General features: G+C 37.7%; 1 protein-coding gene across 2 annotated transcripts; it reads left to right on the top strand.

The window, feature by feature from the left end:
• The first annotated feature begins 800 nt into the window (after positions 1 to 800).
• cacng8a (calcium channel, voltage-dependent, gamma subunit 8a) lies at positions 801 to 17,435 on the top strand. 2 transcript variants are annotated; one of them, NM_001326483.1, is made up of 6 exons: positions 801 to 911; positions 4,236 to 4,497; positions 8,088 to 8,315; positions 12,753 to 12,836; positions 12,952 to 13,092; positions 15,623 to 17,435. In NM_001326483.1, the coding sequence occupies exons 2-6, from the start codon at positions 4,467 to 4,469 to the stop codon at positions 16,435 to 16,437; spliced, it is 1,299 nt and encodes a 432-aa protein (NP_001313412.1). In that variant the 5' UTR covers positions 801 to 911; positions 4,236 to 4,466; the 3' UTR covers positions 16,438 to 17,435. The 2 variants fall into 2 exon arrangements, with proteins under 2 accessions (NP_001313412.1, XP_087150520.1); XM_087294394.1 differs by lacking the exon at positions 801 to 911 and adding an exon at positions 4,063 to 4,128 and having other exon boundaries at positions 15,623 to 17,430.
• The last annotated feature ends 5,740 nt before the right edge of the window (positions 17,436 to 23,175 follow it).

Here is a 23,175-nt window from a genome sequence, read left to right as displayed (position 1 = left end):
TAGTTTGACCGTTTTCTGCCGTTTATTATTCCTAGTCATTTCTCCCATAGGCGACTGAATCGGAAGTTCTAAGACAATCGCAATAGTGTATAGTGTATAATAGTGTAAAAAAAAGTTTACCCTGCAGAAGTATATATATTCAAAACTTTTGCATGTGTTACCAGCTGGCTGGTGGGTCTCATATATACACACCAGAAAGGTGTTTAATTCAACACCTGTAGTGTAAAATGTACACTGGCAAATTTGCTGTGTTTTATAACTGCAATTGCATTGCAAAATGACTTTTGCTGCTAGTTCAAACTGTTAAAAAAGTAGTTATTAAACAATTAAACTGCACAATTCTTAAGGTTATTTAGGGACAACTTAACTGTTTTATGTTCAACCCGCTTAAATTTGTAGAAAAAAACGAATTCGTTTGTGTTGGGACAACATAAAATAATGGTGTGTAACACTGCATTACAGTGTGTGCATTAACTGTTGTGATTCTTGATCTTGTAGTTGCATTTTAGAGTTGAATAGAGTTAATTCCAGCTATTTTTCACAAATGAAATTAAGATTGTGAGGTAAAACACAAAAAAACAGCTTCTGATCTGAAGAAGGCAAATAAAATAATAATAATATTTAGTCTAAGTATGTCCAACAACCAATGTAACCAGTCTTCAACCTCCGACAGAAAACATACCCCTTGTTGAATTAGTTCGGCTCTGTCATCCCGCAGATCTGCTCTTAGAGAACTGTGATGTGTCTGTTGATCAATATTAAGCAAGTCCTGTCGGCTAATTCCTGCTTCAGCATCGTTTATTCACATGAACACAACTGTCTCTGAACGCCCCCTCATTCACCGCCTCTCCAGAACCGCCTCAGAGAATTACGACCGACAAGCAACAGGGATACATGTCGAAACTGCAAAGGTAAGGCGAGAATACATCAAACATTCGCATATTCAGATTATATGATACATTTTAGAAGAGTGTCTTACAGAAGGGCTTTATAAAACACTCGAAATGAATCGTGAAAATTTACTGACGTGCGCGGGCGCTTTTACTTGACGCTTGTTTGGTTTTTCCAAGAGATTTATTAAAAACTGTTTGGACCATTGTGTGTTTGTGCTGTTATTCGGCTGTTGGATATTGTGAAATCTGTAAAAGCGCCTCGATGGCAGATGCGCGAGCTCATGGAGATGCGCGCGCGGACTAAACGCTTAGAATCGGTCTCCTGAGAAGCATCTGTCAGTCATTTTGATGGCAAAGGGAAATCAGTCATCGAGTTTGTTTCTTCAACGCCTTTAATATCAAAACAACAAATCATTGATTTGCCGAAGGTCTCCAGTCACAGCAACATCATCGCTACGTGTTGCACTGGTGACCTATTCAACCAAGACCCATGGGATTATAATTGGCGCTTCACAGTTTAAATTGCATTTATTAAGGAGCCACGCATATTTTATTACGACCATCATTGGATGTCTCTCTGTTAGCATTCATTCATTCATTCATTCATTCATTCATTCATTCATTCATTCATTCATTCATTCATTCATTCATTCATTTTCATTCATTCATTCATTCATTCATTCATTCATTCATTCATTCATTCATTGCAGCAAGCATTTTTTGTTGTTTTTAAAAGCTGTCTAATAGACCTCTAAACATATTTGTCTTGTCTAAAACAAGGCTAAATTTGGAATGTCAGTGAAAAATTAATAGACGTTTAGATGTCTATTAAACAGAAAATTGTTTGCTGGGTTCATTCATTAGGCTAATGTGTTTTGATGAAAATGTGGTCACTTAATTGATTGCATGACAACAGCAATATTAAGCACGTCCTAATGTTGAAGTCATTTGTTGGTTTTGTATGTTTTCCGGTTGTATGAGATGTGGTGTTTGACTTAAGGCATTCCTGCAAGGCACTGAATCTCTGTAGTTTCATATATTATCAGACATGACACATGGTTGCCCTGTTTTGTAAAATGTGAATGTTTAGTGCGGGAGGCCATTTGTGCCCTGGAGAAGTTCATTCATATGTATCGTTGAACCTCTTGGCTTGCCTTTTCTCCACCAACTTGTGCAGTATGTGACCAAAGAAAGGCCTTCATTTTTAGTGCCAGAAAGCAAAAAAAAAAATAAAATAAAAAATGATGTAGAGACATAAACTTCAATTACATTTCCAGTTATACAGCCTAAAGTTAACTTTTAAAAAATACATTTGTTTACAATAATAATAATAATAATAATGCATCAGTTGCATTGTAATATAGAAACGAGGAATGCTTAATAATTGTATAGTATAGGGCTGGGCAATAAAATCAATTATAATATTTATTGATTGAACACCATTATCAATATCAAAAAAAGTTTAAGCGATATTGACAAGATATCAATATTTTTGTTTTTGAAATATATTTTTCACTGTTGACTATTAAAACTGCCTTAGTAATGTTGGTATGTTATAATAAAGTGGTTAAATAAAAAAAAAAAAAAAAAAACGACTAATATTCCTAAATGGATAGTTAAAAAACATTCAGTAATTATCAATATCAAATAATATGAAACATGATATACTAATATTTTTTTTTGCAATATCGCCCAGCCCCAGTATAGTACTTTTAATATTATTAAATGTACATTCAAAATTATTATTCTTGTTCAGTGACCAGGATTTATTCTTGATTATTAGTATATGCATGTAGCAATGAGAACATTTTATCTATATACAGTATTTCTAGACTAGATTATTTATTTATTTATTTAGCTAAACAGCTAGCAAAGTGCTATGCAGGTTAACCTTACTCCTCTGACCTCTAAAGGTACTCTAGAGACAGACGCTAAAGGCTATGGTCTTTAGCCTTCTTGTTAGAGCAACCAACTTCCATACAAAGAATCGCCATTTTGATTTCAGCTCAAAACAGGATGGATACAGTAGGACTGGTGGGTTAAATGTGGGGGCTATTCCGGGATTTGAACCTGGGACCTCTCGTATTATATCTCAATATAGGATTGTTTTCAAAAATATTCATTCATTCATTCATTTTCTTGTCGGCTTAGTCCCTTTATTAATCCAGAGTTGCCACAGCGGAATGAACCACCAACTTATCCAGCAAGTCTTTACGCAGCTGATGCCCTTCCAGCTGCAACCCATCTCTGGGAAACATCCATACACATTTAGACACACACTCATACATTACGGACAATTTAGCCTACCCAATTCACCTGTACCGCATGTCTTTTTGTCTATTGACAAAATATCGATATTTTTGTTTTTGACTATTAAAACTTTTTTCCTTCGTAAATTTATATACAAATGTTTGTTTTCACTATAATATTTTTGTTTTTGACTATTAAAACTGCCTTAGTAATGTTGGTAAATTACAAGAAAGTTGGTAAATGAAAAATAATACCAATATTAAAAAATATTTAATAACTATCGATATCGAATGATATTAAACATGATATTGTGATACATTTTTTTGCAATATCGCCCAGCCTTAGTATAGTATTTTTAACATTATTAAAAGTACATTGAAAATTGATGTTCTTGTTTAGTGACCAGGATGTATTTTTAATTATTAGTATATGCCTGTATGAAAAGAACCTTTAATCTATATACAATATTTCTAGATTATATTATTTATTTATTTAGCTTTAACTTTAATCTAAACAGTGTAACTTCCTGGCAGCCTTTTTTTGACAATTTGGCATCCTGTTTTCTGAGAATGATCAGGACTGACGACAATTGCTGAACAGAACAGAACTCTAAGTAACCGCCTATTAGAGTCTGAGCTCGTCACAGGGGGACAGATCAGCTGTCCTCGCTCCGCATGTCATTAGCGCATCACTCAAAACACTGCTGATCGAAGCCAGGTGCATTCTGGACATCCATGACAGTGCCAAACCACTAGGTATGTTATCATGAACACACAGACACGCACACAAACACACTGGCATCACCTCACTCACCAACATCACACACACCATCCTGTTCTGTTCTCCACTTCAGAATGCGCTGTTGCCATGGCGACGGGATGGCGCACGCTCTGTCTTGCTTTCTATTCTCTTTTTCTTTATATATCCCTCGCTCCTCGCACGGATGTATGTGCGACGTAACCATCTCCTCTCGGATGACATACATGTAAAGCGTATTGCTGTCATGATAATGATCGTTTAATGGCAATAGTGCAAGCTTGAGGTGTTTTTTTTAAAACCTTGTTTCTGTTCTTATTGTTGGTTTCTCTTCAGGAGGAGAAGCGGTAGGATTCCTGCCATGAAATCTTTCTGAGAGGAGAAAAGCAGCGAAACCTAGAAAATCTACACCCACCCACGGGCAGGAGAACAGGGGGAGAGAGAGAAAGAAAGAGAGAGAGAGGAAAGAGGGGGAAGAAAGAGCGAGGGATAACAGTCGATGGATGCTGCTGCTTGGACGTTCTGGTCGGCTCAATCTTCAGTGACTAGGCTTGGAGAGCTGCAGGGATGGATGGGAAGGCAAGACACATTCCTCCAGGTAATCAGATCTCATTAATGGCCGCCGGCGCTGTTATCACATTGGTTGTCATGTTTTTTGATAGTCTGCTTCCACCATCATTTTCGGTCTAACTTTTTCGTAGATGTTTCTGAAGTGTTGGTTGCTCAAGGTTCATTGAGTTCTTTTAGTTCGCTGCTCTATCTTCTTAATTGGTTCTCATTCATTCATTTTCCTTCAGTTTAGTACCTGATTTATCATCAGTCACCACAGTGAAATGAAGCACCACTTATTTCAACATAGGCTCCTTCTGATAACATACCCCTATATACATTTCTGGGGATTGCGAATTATGTAGTCAGAGCTACGTATACCTGCATTTCTTCTTTAAAATGAACGCTACGAGGCAGTATGTCAACTTACCTCCGTACGGACGGCTTTTTCCGATGTTACCAGTTTGTCCAGTTAGCTCGACATGTACGTCGGCAGATTTGAGACTCAGAGAGGAATTGACCACGACGATGGGGTTTGATTTCTATGAAGAACAGTTCCAGAAAGCAGGTAAAATATAAAAGAGAAGCCAAAAAATAAAATAAACAAGTAAATAACAGAGTGTGAATGTGGTAAAATCTGAAAACATGGTAAAAATCAGGCAAGGGCTTTTTTTTAAAACACTGTCGGTTATGTTTAGGGAAGTGAGTGGGCGCTGGTCTGTTGGTGCTTTTTAAAACACTATTGGTTGGATTTAGGGAAGGGGTGGGTGCGGGTCAATCGGTGCCTTTTTAAAACACTATCGGTTGGGTTTAGGGAAGGTGCGGGTTAGAGATCTGCGCGAGACTAAATCCAAAAACCACCCAACTATACAGAGTCCAGACAGCCTATAACAAGCTGTCTGTAAAAACACACATAGACACACAGCATCAAGCAAGTGACAACAATCAAGCTAAACACAGCATCACGTTCTCTCATTCACACACATTCATACGTGTGCTTGCTCGGGAGTCGGGAGTGATATTGTTAGACCGCCCGCTCCCGTTCAAGTTACACCAGTTACCGACCGCTCTGCGCTTTATTCAGAAATGTATTCCCCCGCCACAAGAAATCTGGTCGGGTCCTGTGGCTCCTGCGGGAATGCAGAGCTATAGTGCGGGTCAATCTGTGCTTTTTAAAACACTATCGGTTGGGTTTAGGGAAGGGTTGGGTGTGGGTCAATCAGTGCTTTTAAAAATACTATCGTTTGGGTTTAGGGAAGGGGGTGGGTGCGGGTCAATCTGTGCTTTTTAAAATACTATCGGTTGGGTTTAAAGAAGGGGTTAGGTGCGGGATTGGTCGGTTGGTCAATCAGTCAGTGAGTCGACAGCGGCCTCTGGTGAATTTACACGAGAACAGCAGGCATAAATGGCACTCGCGAGAGAAATTTGAGATCTCAAAAAGCATACACAGCGGCCTCTGGTGGATTCGCGAAAACAAAAGCTACAAAAAATAAATAAATAAATAAAATGTAGCTTCTGAGATGCATTTCATGATCTCCAGAAATGTATATAGGGCTACATTTCAGAATGAGCCTGGGTTGACTTAATTCGTTCAGAGCTTTAATTTAATTTTTTTTTTTTTTTGTAAAATGGATGGTAAACTGTGTATTTGACTTGCTACAATCATGCTACTCAAATCAAATTTACACTAATCACTACACACAAAAGTAAGATAAAATAATACATAAAAATATTAAATCAATACATTAATAATTTACACTTTTAAAATTGGCATACACTCAAAAATGCTGTCTTGTTTTAATCCAAGTTATGTAAATAATGGAGTGAAATTGTCATTCACATGTACATATACATAGAACGAAATTCTGCAGCATTAGCTCAACAGTTTCAATAGAAATAACCGCGCAAAAACATCTGTGCTGTTTATGAAAATACAAGTTTTTTTATACTTTTTGAGACACATTTAGCTACTAGTTGTTAGTCAGATAATGTATCTATGTTCATTATTAATGCCAACTGTGGAAAAAATTATCGATAAAATGCTTATGACAAACCGCTGTGAGTTTACCTGCAAGCCCTGCGTTCAGCGCTTGTGCATATGATAGAGTGCTCCGGTTAGTTACGTTTCGACATGTGAAAGTGTTCCTCCAAATGTTAACTTCAAAGTTGTTCTCAGTACTTATCCTTCCACAAAATTTGTACTGTAGTCAAATGTGTAAACATTTAGCTGCGGTTCACAATTCTGCCTTTGGATGTCTCTGGGACAAAAGCAGCTGCATGAATGCTAAAGCTTTTAACAAAAGTCTGATCCCTATTATGTTCTCAAATACAAGCGCAGCTGTTTATAGGCCATTTCTGGTAAATTATGTCATTTTAGAAAGGATGCGTCAATGGTCTTTTCCAGAAAAAAATCCCCAATGTCTTTGTCTCTGTGAACAGCGATTTTTTCGAAAGTCGTTCTGGAAATTTTCTGGATATTTACCTGTATTACTGTGTGAAAGGGGCTAGTAATTCTGCTTATTCCATGTTAAAGTAAAATCTGTAAAAATAAATGCAAATTAGGTGTGTTTCCAATTAGTTGTTAGAGCGGCTGACCGTAGTATTGGTAACCTAGTAACCAACCGTAAACAAAGCAAAACTTAATAGAGTCATGTGGGTGTAATATTCGCTAGGTTAAAGTTAATTCTTCAAATGTGATTCCATCTCCTCGTATTTGATTTAACCCTTTTTGCACAAGGTCAAATCCACCACAAGCGAGTGTAAAAAAATTATTATGTTTCCGTCACTCCTTTTCTATACAATTCTTCAAAACAGGTTGGGGGAAACCCAGCAGAGATTTATGAAATGGGGCAACATATGACACCTTTATACTACAGCAGTTTTGAATGCTTGATTCTGATTGGCTAATAATGACCAATCTAAGGTGTGCATTTATTTTCAGATTAAAGTACAGCTAAAGTAATTCTTGACTGGCAGGTCTTAACTGCATTACTTCCAAATCACTACGACGAATGATTCTGCTATTTCAAAAAACACAGCATACAACACTAAAATAAAATCAAAATAAGCAAAAGGCTTTGGATGAAATGTATAAGAAACTAATCAGCTGTTTGAGGACTGAAAACAGTCAAATGTCTTAAAATACATCATCTAAAAAATGTCTTGTAAGTAACTGTAATATGTGGAGTATAAGCAGAATAATCTGATACATTCATTTACTTTTCTTTGGCTTAGTCCCTTTTTTATCAGGGGTTGCCACAGTGGAATGAACCACCTACTATTCCAGCATATGTTTTATGAAGCGGATGCCCTTCCAGCCCCAGACACACTCATTCACACACATACACTAAGGCTAATTTAACTTATTCATTTCACCTATAGCGCATGTCTCTGGACTATGGGGGAAACCGGACCACCTGGAGAGAACCCACACTAACAAAGAGAGAACATGCAAACTCCACACAGAAATGCCAACTGGCTCAGCCGAGACTCAAACCAGTGACCTTCTTGTTGAACATGCTAACCACTGAGCCACCATGCTGCCTCCGATACATTGAATTATTGAAAAATAATGCATTGTTTTGTAGTAAATAAATGTCTCATCGTCAATTATTTTGAACTTGCATTCTCTGATTTCAGCCATGGTGTGGTGCGAGCGAGGGATTCAGGTGCTTCTCACCACCGTTGGAGCGTTTGCAGCCTTCGCCCTGATGACCGTAGCCATCGGCACAGACTACTGGCTGTACGCTCGCGCCTTCATCTGCAACAGCACTGCCAACTCCTCTCAGGACGACCCGCACAACAAGGACAAGAAGGACCCGGGAGCCCTCACCCACTCCGGTCTCTGGAGAATCTGCTGCCTGGAGGGTGAGTGACCGGCTGGGTCTGTGTGAGGGGGCGAAGGATTGGGCCATGTGTGAATGTGAGGAGGAAATGATGCATGAAGGAGGGCTCAACCTGTGCAGTCTGACAAAGTCATTAATGGAAGTTTTAGAGTGAGGATGGGCAAATGGTAGCATTTAAAACTTATATTATAAACCAGTGCCTTTTAAAATGCTTTATTTGGAGGGCAAGTTTAATTTATTATTACTTTATGACTGTAGATAGTTTAAGGTCAGTAAGACTTTTAATGCTTTTGAAAAAGGGCTGCATTCATTTGATTGACAATAGAGAAATTATTATTATTATTATTATTAATAATAATAATAATAACAACAACAACAACAACAACAACAACAACAACAATAATAATAATAATAATAATAATAATACTGAAAATGATTGTGCTGCTTTATATATTTTTGAATATCTTATTCAGGATTCTTTGGTGAATAGAAAGTTAAGTTTATCAAATCTGACATGGCATGGCATAGTTGACATCTATATTAGTTTGTTTCTTCTTTCATAAAAAATACAGAAGAAAGAAAGTCATAAATATTTGAAACCTTTTGAGGGTGAGTAAATGGTTGAAAAAATTTTAGGGTGAAAGCTAATTAAATTAATTTAAATGACTTATACTAAATAGTAAGTAAGGGATAATGTACATTCAGCCGGTTGTTTTTGCAGTATAAAGCCAGAAAAGCTTTTCAGCCACCTAATGCAAAAACCTAAATCGTTTTATTCTGGCAAAAAAAAACTTCCCTCTGTTTAAAAACAGATACAGGGACAATGGAGTGTTTTAAAGCCGCGATTCATCAGCGGATCTCTCGTATCTCATCCATACTAAATAGTACGTTATAAAGTATGCGAACGGAGTAGTATGTTCGAATTGATAGATTTCGAAAAACACCATGCGAGAAATACTCAGATGAACTAATACTTCTGGCAATAGAATAGACTAATAGGCTAATATTTTTCATGATGCACTGCAAGAGAATTCATGAATGGGAGTGAAGCGACGCAACTGACACGAGTAGGTCACATGTTAATGAAAAAATGGCGGATGTTGTGCGTCTGATTTCTATTCAGACGCACGACATTCATATTGTGTAGAATGTACTTTTCTAACGGTCGAGTAGTAAATTAAAATTTAGATTCAGTAAATTTAAATTAAAATCACCTACGTAGTGCCAGCCTGTGTGTAAACAGCAGTGAGTTGTTTCTGATGAGCACGTAAACACAATGGCAAATCAGCTGTGTTTAAGTATGTGACCGTAAATTTCAGGACCGGTTGGTATCGAATTCCAGTACCGTGACAAACCTAGTCTGTACTGAGCCCCTCCCCTAGAGAATCTTCAGTCTATAGTGATTGACGTTTGGCTCCTTTACTAGAAGGTGGGGTTTCAACCACTAGAGCGGGCATATTACTTTTTATGCTTTTCCCTATTCAAATCTATGACTATTTGACGTTTTGTGCCTTTATGCAGGTACATTAATATTTTACAGAGGAGCAAAATCTAGACCACTGAGTCAAACATATTATCACAAACTGGTTTCACTGTCCAGCTTTAAGATTACTCTACAGTCTTCAACAGCACTGTAAGAAGTGTTGCCTCCAGATTTGTTCAGCCAGTGGGCTCTGCAGGGCTGCTCATGTTCAGCGAGTTGTTTTAACAGCACACGGGTCTCTGGAGACAGGTTTTAAACAAACTCACACTGTATGTTCTTTTATTATTATTATTATTCAGTTGCATTAGAAACCCAGAGGAGTGCATGTCAGTGGCGGTGATTATGCGGTGAGTCATGGCAGGTCAAAGGTGCGTGCAGCATAATCAAACTAGACAAAAACAAAGTCATTTCCACTTATTATATTGCTCACTTCATTTCTCTGCGTTTTTCAGTGCAAATAATTCTATTTCAAGGGTATTTGATATCATTAGTAATACATTTGTTTTTAGCATTACCCATATGCTTTAATATTTTTTTAATGAAATGTTTTAATAATTCTGTTGCAAAGCATCATGGCGAAGTACATTCAGTGTTTATGATGAAAATATTTGCAATAGTTATAATAAGGTATTTGATTATTCTAAATTCATTCGTTCATTCATTCATTTTCTTTTCGGCTTAGTCACTTTATAATCTGGAGTTGCCACAGTGGGATCCAGCATATGTTTTACGCAGCAGGACACCCTTCAAGCTGCAACCTATGACGGGGAACATCCATACACACTCATTCACACACATACACCACGGAAAATTTAGCATAGCTAATTCACCTATACCACATGTCTTTGGATGCTCCGGTTTCCCCCCACAGTCCAAAGGAAACCCAAGCAAACATTGGGAGAATATATATATATATATATATATATATATATATATATATATATATATATATATATATATATATATATATATATATATATATAAATGTTTAAATCAATTTTTGAAATTTCTTTCAAAAGTATATAATAATGCAGTAAACTTTTAAAATATTCATTTATTTTTATAAAAATAGTAAGGAATTTTGAACCAAGTTCAGAATTGTCTGTAGCAGAGATGCCCAAACTAGGGCAAGTGGGGCCATAGTTGGCCCATGGTAACCTTTGATTTGGCCGGCCAACCAATCAGAGAAGAGATGGAGAAATGATGGGGAAAGTTGTTGTAAATCTCTCAAACAGACATTGTCATTTCTAATTTAGCATAACCTTTTGTTTGATTGTTAGTTTATTTATTTGCTGAGCTACAAAAAAAAAAAGCAAAACTGAAATTAAGTTTTTAAATTAAATGTGAATAAATGTGATTTTTGAAACCCTAAAACATAATTTTTTAGATGTTGACCGATACATACAGTTTAAGTCAGAATTATTAGCCCCCCTTTGAATTTTTCTTTGTCTTTTTTAAATATTTCCCAAATGATGTTTAACAGAGCAAGGAAATTTCACAGTATGTCTGATAATATTTTTCTTCTGGAGCTTTTCGCCTAGAATAAGAGCAGGTCTTAATTAAAAAATAGTCTAAAGAACAAACCATCGTTGTACAATAACTTGCCTAATTACCCTAACTTGCCTAGTTAACCTAATTAACCTATTTAAGCCCTTAAATGTCACTTTAAGCTGTATAGAAGTGTCTTGAAAAATATCTAGTCAAATATTATTTACTGTCATCAAGGCAAACATAAAATAAATCAGTTATGAGAAATGAGTTATTACATTTTTTATGTTTAGAAATGTGTTGAAAAAATCTTCTCTCCATTAATCAGAAATTGGGGACAAAAATAAACACTTTTATGAAAATACAGTTGTTCATTGTTAGTTCATGTAACTCATGGTGCATTAACTAATGTTAACAAGCATGGACTTGAATGTTAATAATGCATTAGTAAATGTTCAATTATGATTAATAAATGCTGTACAAGTGTTGTTCATGATTAGTTCATGTTAGTAAATGCATTAACTAATGAACCTTATCGTAAAGTGTAACCAGTGTGTTCAGTGTTTCTACTAAAAAGTGGTGAAATATAGCTTTATGATAATATCAGTGCCTTCATAATCACCCTAAACACTAAAAATTATGCAAAGTACAATTAAATAATTGTCGTCTAAATGTTTTATGGTTTCAAACGCAGAGATCCTTTAAGATGTGAAGTATGACAATGGCCATAAGCAGAATATCAACATGTTGACTGAAGTAAATGGTTTATATGATATGTGACAGAGAGAGAAAAGAAATAAGCGAAAAAGAACAAGGGTATGCTGCTTTTGACCTGAGGTGACTCACAGCCATTGACATACACTCTGACAATGTTGGGGTACAACGACAGTGTGACGTTATGTTGACGCCCTGTGCCTGCAGGGTTTTTTGCGGCACTGAATATGCTGTTTTGAAAGACATATCTAAAGTAAAGGTATGTTTTTGCCAACAGAAAGTTATGTTTTTGATAATAGGAAGTTGCTAGGCAGCAGAGGCTCGCATATTTAAAGTCACAGGTAAAAGAAGCAGACAACTGACATTTTGACTTATGGTAGAAATAACAAGAACTATTAAGTTTTGTAATTTCAATAAAATAACAATGTTTAATAAAGGGAAATATACACATATTTAGTAAAATTCAGGGAATTATAGATATGTGTTTTATTTCAACAAAGTTATTAAATTAATAACTGGTCAAAATGACTGCCTCAGTAGCTCTAGTGTTGAAATGCAATGCTATAGGAATTTCCTCGGTTTCTTCTTTGTGGGTATTTGGAGTTTCTGCATGAGATCGCCCTCTGAGACTTACTACTGATCACACACCCATGCTTCCATGACAAGACGTGACAATCGCAGCATTGCTAAATCGCAGTTTCATTTTGATGAATCATCCAGCCCTATCAAATATAATGGTAGAAGTATTGAACACTTTCTCTTTTTTGTGTTCAGGACTGAAGCGAGGAGTTTGTTCCCAGATTAATCATTTCCCAGAGGATGCGGATTATGACCAGGATGCTGCTGAGTACCTTTTACGTAAGTCTGGAGTCTTTTGTGGTCTTGTACGGTCCATAAATTTTTTCATTCAAAATGTAAGTGTATATGGAAAAAAATGCATTTATTTGTTATCTTCTTCTTTTTCTTCTCTTAGGTGTGGTCAGAGCCTCCAGTATATTTCCTATCCTCAGTGCCATATTATTGCTGCTAGGTGGAGTGTGTGTGGCGTCCAGTCGCTTCTACAAAACCAAAAGACACATCATTTTGGGAGCAGGCATTTTGTTCGTGGTGGCAGGTAACATTATTTATTGTGACACTTACAGAATACTAATTTACAGTAATTATGGATCCTTATTTTGTGAATTCACTAAATTGTCATGACATTACTTTGTGCCATATTTCAGTGTTTTATTCAGAACCAACTTACAATCCAATCAATAAATGAATTTCTAAAATGAATAATAGTAATAATATTTCTTTCATGTGATACAAAGCAAAATTTTCAGCAGCCATTATTTTAGTCTACTGTTTCACACATTTGATAAAGATTCTATTTTCGCTAATACCTTTGCTGTAATTATGGCAGAAAAAGAACAGGAAAGAGAAAAGTTAAGTCACAAAAGAAATACTAAAAATGTTTACATTAAAAATAATGGCATGCTGAAAAACTGAAAGATAATTAAAAATAAATATAAATAATTTTTAAATAACCCACCTTAAAGTCTTAATATTAACTTTGTTTCTCAAATTTAACTAAAAAAAAAAAAAAAAAAAAAAAAAAAAAATATATATATATATATATATATATATATATATATATATATATATATATATATATATATATATATATATAATTATTATTATTATTAAATGCCCACTTTAGAGTAATTAACAATTATGTTCTATGTTCTGCATTATCCAATCACCTGACACCTTTGTTGCATGACAAAATAGGGTTTACGTTTACCAAGCAATACAGCATTTTGATCTGCTGACTCTAATAGCATTACATTGTACTGCCCATATAAATGTGCACCCTGACCTGATGAGGGAGAGAATTTAAAGGTTAACAAGGCCATATTTACAATTGGAGCTTCGTAAGATTATAACTGAACCACAGAAGTGACATGGACTGTTTTGACAGTGCATTTTGAGCGTCTCATGAGCATTGCTGTATAGAGAGGATGAGGGAGCTCTCAGGTTTCATCTAAAATATCTTCATTTATGTTGTGAAGTTGAACAAAGCACGTGGGTTTCCTCCATATAGTTGAAATGGATTAACTAAATTGGCCGTAGTGTATGAGTGTGTTTGTGAAAGAGTGTGTATGAGTGTTTCCCAGTTCTGGGTTGCGGCTGGAAAGGCATCCGCTGCTTAAAACATGCTGAAATAGTTGGCGTTTATAATAGTTAGTTTATTCCGCTGTGGCGACCTCTGAAATTGAGACTAAACCGAATGAATTTGAACAAAAGTCTCAAGGGATTGGAATTCTTTAAATAAATTCTTTAAAAAGATTTGTTGTGTGTATCTAGAGTACAGTGGTCCCTCGTTAATCGTGGGAGTTACTCGCAATTAATTAATCCTTAATCTCAATATATAGAACCCACTATATAGTAGTCCACTCTATGTTTTACAATTGTTTTAGATGTTTTAAAGCTGTAAAACCCCTCACTTTATGCTCTTTTCTCAGACAGACATCACCATTTTCACACGTTTCTCCCTTGTTTAAACACTGTTTAAAAATAAGTCCATTATTAAACTGAGACCAAAGATCAAAACCTGTTGTCAGGCGCAAACATTCATCACTGTCCATAAAGCATTTAGCTTTCATGCAGATAATGTTGACATCCAGGGCGCAGTAGGTAGTGGTGTCACAGCAAGAAGGTCACTGGTTCGAGCCTCGGCTGGGTCAGTTGGTGTTTCTTTGTGGAGTTTGCTTGTTCTCCCTGCATTTGTGTGAGTTTCCTTCGAGTGCTCCGGTTTCTCCCACAGTCCAAAGACATGTTATATAGGTGAATTGGGTAGACTAAATTGTCCGTAGTGTATGTGTGTGAATGGATGTTTCCCAGAGATGGGTTGCAGCTGGAAGGGCATCCGCTGTATAAAATCAGTGCTGGATAAGTTGGCGTTTCATTCCGCTGTGGCGACCCCAGATTAATAAAGGGACTAAACTGAATGAATGAATCCAGCATTATGTTTTTTTCCTGCAGTTACTAATCCAACAGGCTAAAGAAGACCATCTTTAAGGGGGTCGCAACGCATCTAGTGTGCGACCCCCTTTCCATTGGTCTTGTTGAAGCTCACACGATCAAAGATTTATGTTAATTTGGCAAGCTGAACTCATTCTGGACTGTACAGAAGACACAGAGGACATTGATTGACAGTGGTCTACAGCCAATCGCAGAACACAATGTGCTGTAAAAAATGTCAAATTGCACTAAAAAAATCTGCAAAAACTGCAAGGCCGCGAAAGGTGAACTGCGAAGGACCTCTGTATTACATATGGGGCAGTGCGGAAATGGGGAGGCTGTCCATCGCATATTCCACTCTGAGAAAACCTACAGTTAATCTAATTCTTGGTATGAACATGCATTTAGAGGGCGTGTCTACTGAAGTTTTTTTTACGTGCTGCCAAAACATGAGCACTGTTCTAAAAATACTCAGACCTACAAGTCATAGCTTAAAAAAAAAACTCAGCACTTCCATTGACAGGGAAAAAAAGATCAGCTCGCTTTTCTGCAGCACAAAAACTTTGGTGGACACGCGCCCTTAGTGTTCCATGAATCAAACATCTAAACTAACATATTTTATTCACATTTTGATTCAGGCCTGAGCAACATCATAGGTGTCATCGTGTACATCTCCGCAGCACTTAGTGACATCTCTCCCAAAAAAGACGAGGACAAGAAGTGGCACTACTCTTACGGCTGGTCCTTCTACTTCGGCGGCCTGTCGTTCATCCTGGCGGAGGTGGTGGGCGTCCTGGCCGTCAACATTTACATCGAGCGCAACAAAGAACTACGCTGCCGCTCGCGCACCGACCTCTTCCGCAGCACCACCTCTGCTGTGTTACGACTGCCGGGATACCGATTCCGCCGACGCTCATCCCGCTCCAGCTCACGCTCCACAGCAGAGCCGTCCCGCTCCCGTGAACAATCGCCCACGTCAGCCATCGCTCCCAAAAACTTTGGCCCACCCCTCGCCGCTGGCCCGCCACCATTTTCAGTAGCCACACTTCCCAATCCGCACACACACTCCGGAGGAGGAGGAGGCGGAGGAGGAGGTGGAGGAATGGGGGATATTTCGATGTATACATTAGGTAGGGAAGGTAAGCCACCAATGTATGGCACAGTCGACCGTGCGACGCTTTATCAGCTACACAATTACTTTCCCACAAAGGAAGGTGGTGGTGGAGGAGCGCTCATGACAGGGACACTGCCATCTATTTCCAAGTCCAACCTGGCTGCCTCAGCCAACGCCACCCTCAATACCTCGTCTTCCTCTGGGCCACAACAGGCTCCGCTGTCCGCCGGATCCTCCGCCACCATGGAAAGGGATCGAGGACTGGGAACCTTGGATCGACTGGGAAAAGGAGACAGTTCAAACACTAACACTCTCAATAGGAGAACGACACCGGTGTAACGAAAGGCCAAATGATTGGGAAAAGAAGCGAGTGAAGCAGGAAGACAGGAGAGAAAAAAAGGGCTGAGAAATAAAAGAAGGCATTGGCGAAGAGGCGAACACGAAGGCAATACATCCTCTTTTTTTCTCTCCATTTGCGTTTTGTCGAACATGGTGACTTGAGTAACAGAATTCCATCCGCACTTCTTATTGATTCATGTTGAAATACTCGATGTGTGTGATGGTGATCTTTCGGTTCTTCGAGCTCTTTCGAGCTCTCTCTTATTTAGCATTCCAGTATAGTTGTCGTTTTTTAAATTATTTTACCATGGTAATTATTACGGCTGAGTTAACTCCGACATTTAACGTTTTTATTTTTCCACAATTTCCCATTTCCTTTTGATAAACGAACTCAAACTGTGATATTTTCTTGCACATGTTGACACTATATTTCATGATGTCATTCAATAAGTGTCAAGCATGTGTCAATTCTGCGAGAGTGTGATGAATATTATAACATTTTCGTTTTTTTTTTTTTTGTTTCTACGAAGATTGAATATTTAGATCTGTGGAATTTTTCATCGTAACCGTAAGTGTACAAGTAGTTAAGTCTTCATATAAATATATTTGATTTATTTATCATATTAACGAGTCTTAATATTGTTACGATGGGATAACAATTATAACGAACTGCTTTCGAGACAAAAGAAAGGACAGAATGCAGGCGTGAAAGGCATTCGTTCCAGGGGAGCAATACGTATACCTAAAAAACCTCACCAGAAAAGACAAAAAATATATAGTATATTATGAATATATATAAAAATCTATATCAAATTGTGTGTGCGTGTGTGTGGAACAACTTTTTTGGTAAAAATAAAAATATGATATATTCTATGAATGTGTAAAACAGATCAATGTGCATACTGTTAGCAGCTTTGACTGCAGCATATTATTTTCATGTTTATTTGTAACTTTGTATGCATGATTCATAACTAATATATGATATATTCATAACGCTCTGCCTTTTGGGTTTGTGTGCGTCGCGTGTATGTGCTCATGCAGATGGATTGGGGATGACAGAGAAGGGTCAAAGGGAAGGTCATCATCAACACCCAGAGGACTAGTGAGAAATTTGATATGCGCACATAATTTTACATAACAGAGAGATGCTCTTCCTCTAAATATTATTTTACAGCACACCAATGGAGGGCAGATGTCTTTTAAGAAATCTATTAAGTGGCTATTTGAATTACTTTAATAGGCAGTGGCTCAGTAAGTATCTAATACAGTATAACGCACACATTCCTGGATGTTAGCATTTTGCTAAGCTAATAAAGCAGCACTCAATCTGTACATATAAAAAACAAAAATAATTTAGATTATATTGATTTTAAGATTTTTTTTATTGACTTTATTAGGATACCCTGCTAAAAAATCCACCTTAAACCAGCCTAGGCTGGTTGGCTGGTTTTAGGTGGCCGACCAGGCTGGTTTTAGAGGGGTTTTGGCCACTTCCAGGCTGGTTTCCAGCCATTTTTCAGCCTGGTCTTAGCTGGTCAGGCTGGAAAATGACCAGCTAAAACCAGCTTGACCAGCCTGGTTTAAGCTGGACATAGCTGGTTTTGGCTGGGCTCCCAGCCTGGCTAGGCTGGTCAAGCTGGTTTTAGCTGGTCATCTCCCAGCCTAACCAGCTAAGACCAGGCTAGGGGTAGGGTTTTATAATATCTGACAAGTATATTGAGAGGAAAAAGGCAGAGAGAAAGGAACGATGGAAATTCACTGGACGACGGAAAACACACTAGCAGTTTGAAAATTCTGGTTTCACGCAGCAAAAACCCACAGTACATATCCATTGCCCACAATGTTTTCAGTTCCAACTTATTTATTTTTCACTAAATTTAACCCTTAAACATTTATTCAAACTTTTTTTTTGACAAAGTACTTTGGTAAAGTTCTGTTCCTGTGACCTAGTTTTAATGGTAACCTACGAAAAAAAAAGTCAAGCACAGTTACATTAGCAGTTAAAGGTTAAAGAAGTTAATTCATAGGTCACTTTAGTAGGTATGGCTGTTCATATATTTATGTTAACTGTTTCTTATTAAACGCCTTTGAAAAACTTGATGCTGATTAGTCAGTCACAACATTCCAAGGTATGCCATTCCCGGGTAATAACCACAGAAACTCACACAGTAGCTTGATCTTGAATCATCTTGACCATTAGTAAGTTTATATTCATATAAATATTTACATACTTATCTGTCACGCCATTGTTCTTGACTGTTTGGCGCCATCTTGTGACTGAATATTACATAGGTTAGTGTAAGCTGCATTCAACCGTTTTCTTAAGACTTTTCTGAGATTTTTTTTAAGTTGACTTTTATGTTACTAAAGTTGAGTCAGGCCCTATACCCATTCCACTCCTTAGTCCTTCCCCTTAGTCCCACCCCTCGTTTTACACGTTCACGTGAAGGGGTAGGGGTGTCCCAATTCTCTTCAGCTTGAAAGCGCAGGGCTAAGGGGAAGACTAGATAGCCCTTGAAACTGAGATTTTTCAGGACCACACTCAAAATCAAGGAGTAAGAAAATTTCCCAGAATATACCACCTACAATGGCAGCATGACTGCACACAAAAGGAAATGCACAAATCAGTATTTTCTTGTCATTACAAATTTTTACAACAAACATGCATATATTTTAACATATTCATAAAGCCCTTCATGATTTACCGTCATGCTTTAAAAAAAAGCAGCTAAATTTTGCTATTTATAATCTCTAATAATAACTCCTGTATAGTAATCCTACAACATACTTACACATCTGACACTCGATGACCCTTGAATTCCTTGTCAAAATAGTCTAGTGACTGAGAATGACCTTTTTACAGTGTCTGGTAAAATGTTAATGTTGTTTTTTGTGTGTTTACATGTGTAAATGAATAAATATGAATATGGGCATGGTGTAAATGCACAGTACAGTTACAATCAGAAGGGGTAGGGGTACGAAAATAGAATTGGGATTGGGCCTAATCCTGGTAGTGACATCGATAAAACACACGATGGAAAATATACAAACACATGCTGTTTGACAGCGCATAACACGTTGCGAAAACCACTACCAATGACTCTTATTTAGAGTAAAGCACATGCCCTGTCAACACTGTTCATTTAACAACATTAAAGTCGACCAGTCGATTAGTCGACTAGTCTGTGCAATCTCTAGTGAGTACGTATAAATTCATATAAATATTTACATGCTTATGTGTCAGGTGTTTAGTGAGCACATATTCATATAAATCTTTATTTACTTTTCTCTCATGCTCACTGTTCACTGTTTGGTGCCATCTTGTTACTGAATAATACAATAAATAAAAGAGGCCATGATCTTTAGCCTCCTTTTCAGAGTAACCAACTCCCATGCAAAGAATCGCTGGTTTGATACCAGCTCGAATCGGTTTGGATGGTGAAGGATTGTGGATTACTCTAGTGCCATGACCCAGATGGGAGTAATTTTAGGAGGGTGAGTGTAACGAAGGCCAGCTAGTGAAGTGCTGAGCAGGTAAACCTCAGTCCTCTGACTCTCAAAAGATGCTCTAGCGACAGACTCTAGAGGCCGTGGTCTTTAACCTCCTTGTTAGAGCAACCAACTCCCTTGCATCGGGTATGTAGGTGGGTAATGCATGCTTTTAATGTGTACACCTTACACTACCTTTTACAGTGAAATCCCTGGCTCTATTAAGTCATGACTCTGAGAGTGCAACTCTGCAGCCAGACACTATTGGGCTTAGCAATAAATGGTGTACATCTAGCTGGTGGTTTTTGCACTATAAAGCCGTTCAGTTTTATACAACAGCCCTCCTCTTTGCATAAGCCTTGCAGACTTTTTTCTGCTATGTACATTATCCCATACTTAACACAATTATCTAATCAATCAGTCACATGGTATTTCAGTGCATTTAGATGTAGATGTGGCCAAGATGATCTCCTAAAGTTCAAACCAAGCATCAGAATGCTGACGAAAGATGATTTAAGTTATTTTGAATTAGCGTGGTTGCTAGTGCAAGACAAGGACTTGCTAATCTAATAGACTTTTCATGCACAATAATCTCTAGGGTTTACAGAGAATGGTCTGAAAATGAGAAAATATCCAGAAAGCAGTGTTTCTCTAGGTGAAAAACATCCTACTTATTAGTAACCAATCAGGCTACTGATGGTGTAATGGTGTAGGGAACATTTATGACACGTTTTAGTCCCTTGAGGACCAATTGAGCATCATATAAACACCACCGTCAACCTGAGTATTGTTGTTGATCACATTCATCCCATCATGATCCGTTTTGCCATCTTGTCATGACTACTTCAAGCAGGATAATCCACCATGTCACAAAACTACAACATAATCTCCAATTGGTTTCTGGTCTGGAACATGATAGATCTCAATCCAATCCAATCCATTCGCACCATAGAGTTGCAGTCAACAAATCTGCAGCAGTTGTGTGATGCTATCACTTCAATATGGACCAAAATCACTAAATACTTTTTCCAGTATCATATTGAACTTGAAGATATTTGAAGGCAGAAGCTAGCAAGGTGTAGCCAAACCAAATATAATAAGTGGTGACGGCATGGTACAGTATATTTGTAAGTTTTTTGTAGAGTTGCTGCCTTTTTTTTTGGGCCAATTTTGCCAAAGTTATCTAAAAAAAGCAGCGTTGTGAGTGAGAATCTTACAATGTTGTTCAGGTAGTATGCCCAACGCCCTACACAAGACTACTGGAGACACACACACACACAAATAGAGTAATTAGAAAAAAAGCAATGCAATCACGTCTGCGTCTAGCTGAAGGGAAGGACGTGACTGAAATAGACAATTCTCTAGAGGCTCACGTTCACTTTTATAAAAAAAAAAAAAACACAATGATGAGTGAGTGGCCTTGTTGTGTGTGCATATGTCCATTCACACTAACATTGAGCCATCCTTACTGTACATACCTTTTAGAAAAGTGCCAGGCAATAAAATGGCACCTGTGCATGTACTGAAGAGTGCTGTCATCAGTCTGAGTTACAGTTTAAACGTACACTGGTAGAGCTCCTGTCCAGGCCAAACCATTAATGCAGAAAATTACATACACATCTGCAAGTTCTAACAATCATGCACTGTGTATTACACCTAAACCATTTGTAACTTTCATGTGGTAATCCCACAAGATCACTGTAGAAATGACTTTCACGAAATACACGAATTAATTTTTTTAAAACTGTAAGCAATCAGATTCAGCTTGTTTAGTACTGTTAAGCCTGGTTTATACTTCTGCGTCAAGTGACCGGCGTAACCCACGGCGCATGCAACACGCGTAGCTGTGCATTTATACTTCTGCGTGCTGTCTCTGTTGGTCTACATTAACACTTCCGAAACGCTAGTTGGCAGTGAGGTGTAAATGTTCCTCTGTGTCGAGTTTCTTCGCTGCTGTTTTGCTTTTCCTGAACACTTCCTGGATGTACAAGTGGCTCAAACTCGCTCATTTTTGAGGCAGAAACCTGCAGACGTGCAACAACTTTAACTATGGGGTAAACACAAAACAAAACTTTCTATCCGTAGCTCCTTCATAGGACTCCACACTTGTAAACATTCGCTCCATTGGGCTCGCGCCATTCGAACGGCTCTCTGTCCCGCCCAGAATCATCAGTGCTACTAAGCTGACCAATCACAGAGCTTGCGCTACGCGTCATTGCGAGGTGTAGTTACATTTTTTGAGAGGTGCACGTCAATGACGTCGACGGCCACAGCGAAGGGCTATGCGTCAACGGCGTAGCATACGCCGGCGTTTGACGCAGAAGTATAAATCAGCCTTTACAGGTATACACATATCTATGCCAAAATATGGAAAAACTCTGATGCCAGTCGTATACTTTGTTCATACATCCTCTCACATCATTTATTTACATCTTTGTGTAAGCATGTTTGTACTTTTGATTTTAATTGTATTTTATTTCTTTAATTTTACTATCCAAAATGAATCCTCATTGCACTTAACAAATTTACAATAATAACAATGATAGATTAATAATGATTAATGCAGGAATTATAATGCTTTGTTTCATTATTTCATCTTCATTTACAAGTAGCAGGGTGTTTACAGCTACAGTGCGTTTCTGTCCGTTCACATTCCGTCCCTTTGTGCTCCCTGGTGGCACAGTCACAAACTGCTGTTACCCCTAAAAACTCATTCTTATTCTCTTAGTGTTGCGGTGGCGCCACATGCAGAGGTAATGGTCCTTTTAAAGTGTTACCCACTGTATATGTAGTGGAAAGTTTTTAAAGATTATTGCAGGAATTACAATGCTTTGTTTCATTGTTTCATCTTCATTTACAAGTAGCAGGTTATTTACAGCTACTGTGTATTTCTCTCCATTCACATCCCGCCCCTTTGTGCTCCCTGGTGGCATAATTGCAAACAGCTGTTACACCTAAAAACGCTCTCTTAATTCTTTAGTGTCGCAGTGGCGCCACATGTGGTGGCAATGGTGCTTTTAAAGTGTCACCCACTGTATATGCAGAGGACAAGTTTTACTACTGAAAAATTAAAACGTCCTGTTCAGATATGATCACTTACAGTAAATTATTGGTAATCTGCCAGTTATAAGTGTAAAAATAGCTACTGACAACACAATTTGCTTTTTGTGAAGTTAATAACAACCTTTCCCAGCAGGCAACATCATAAGACATTAATATTAGGTTAGATAAAGGTCTAATGTACGTTAT

Source organism: Danio rerio, chromosome 19 (assembly GCF_052040795.2).
Source record: "Danio rerio strain M-AB ecotype USA chromosome 19, GRCz13ab, whole genome shotgun sequence".
Lineage (NCBI taxonomy): Eukaryota > Metazoa > Chordata > Actinopteri > Cypriniformes > Danionidae > Danio > Danio rerio.
This window is presented reverse-complemented; position numbering and strand designations above follow the sequence as displayed.

Excerpts from the sequence above, each read along its gene's own strand:
- cacng8a (NM_001326483.1), top strand. The coding sequence starts at position 4,467 with ATGGATGGGAAGGCAAGACACATTCCTCCAG. Across the intron at positions 12,837-12,951 it reads TGCTGCTGAGTACCTTTTAC|GTGTGGTCAGAGCCTCCAGT; the intron begins GTAAGTCTGGAG and ends TTCTTCTCTTAG. Across the intron at positions 13,093-15,622 it reads CATTTTGTTCGTGGTGGCAG|GCCTGAGCAACATCATAGGT; the intron begins GTAACATTATTT and ends ATTTTGATTCAG.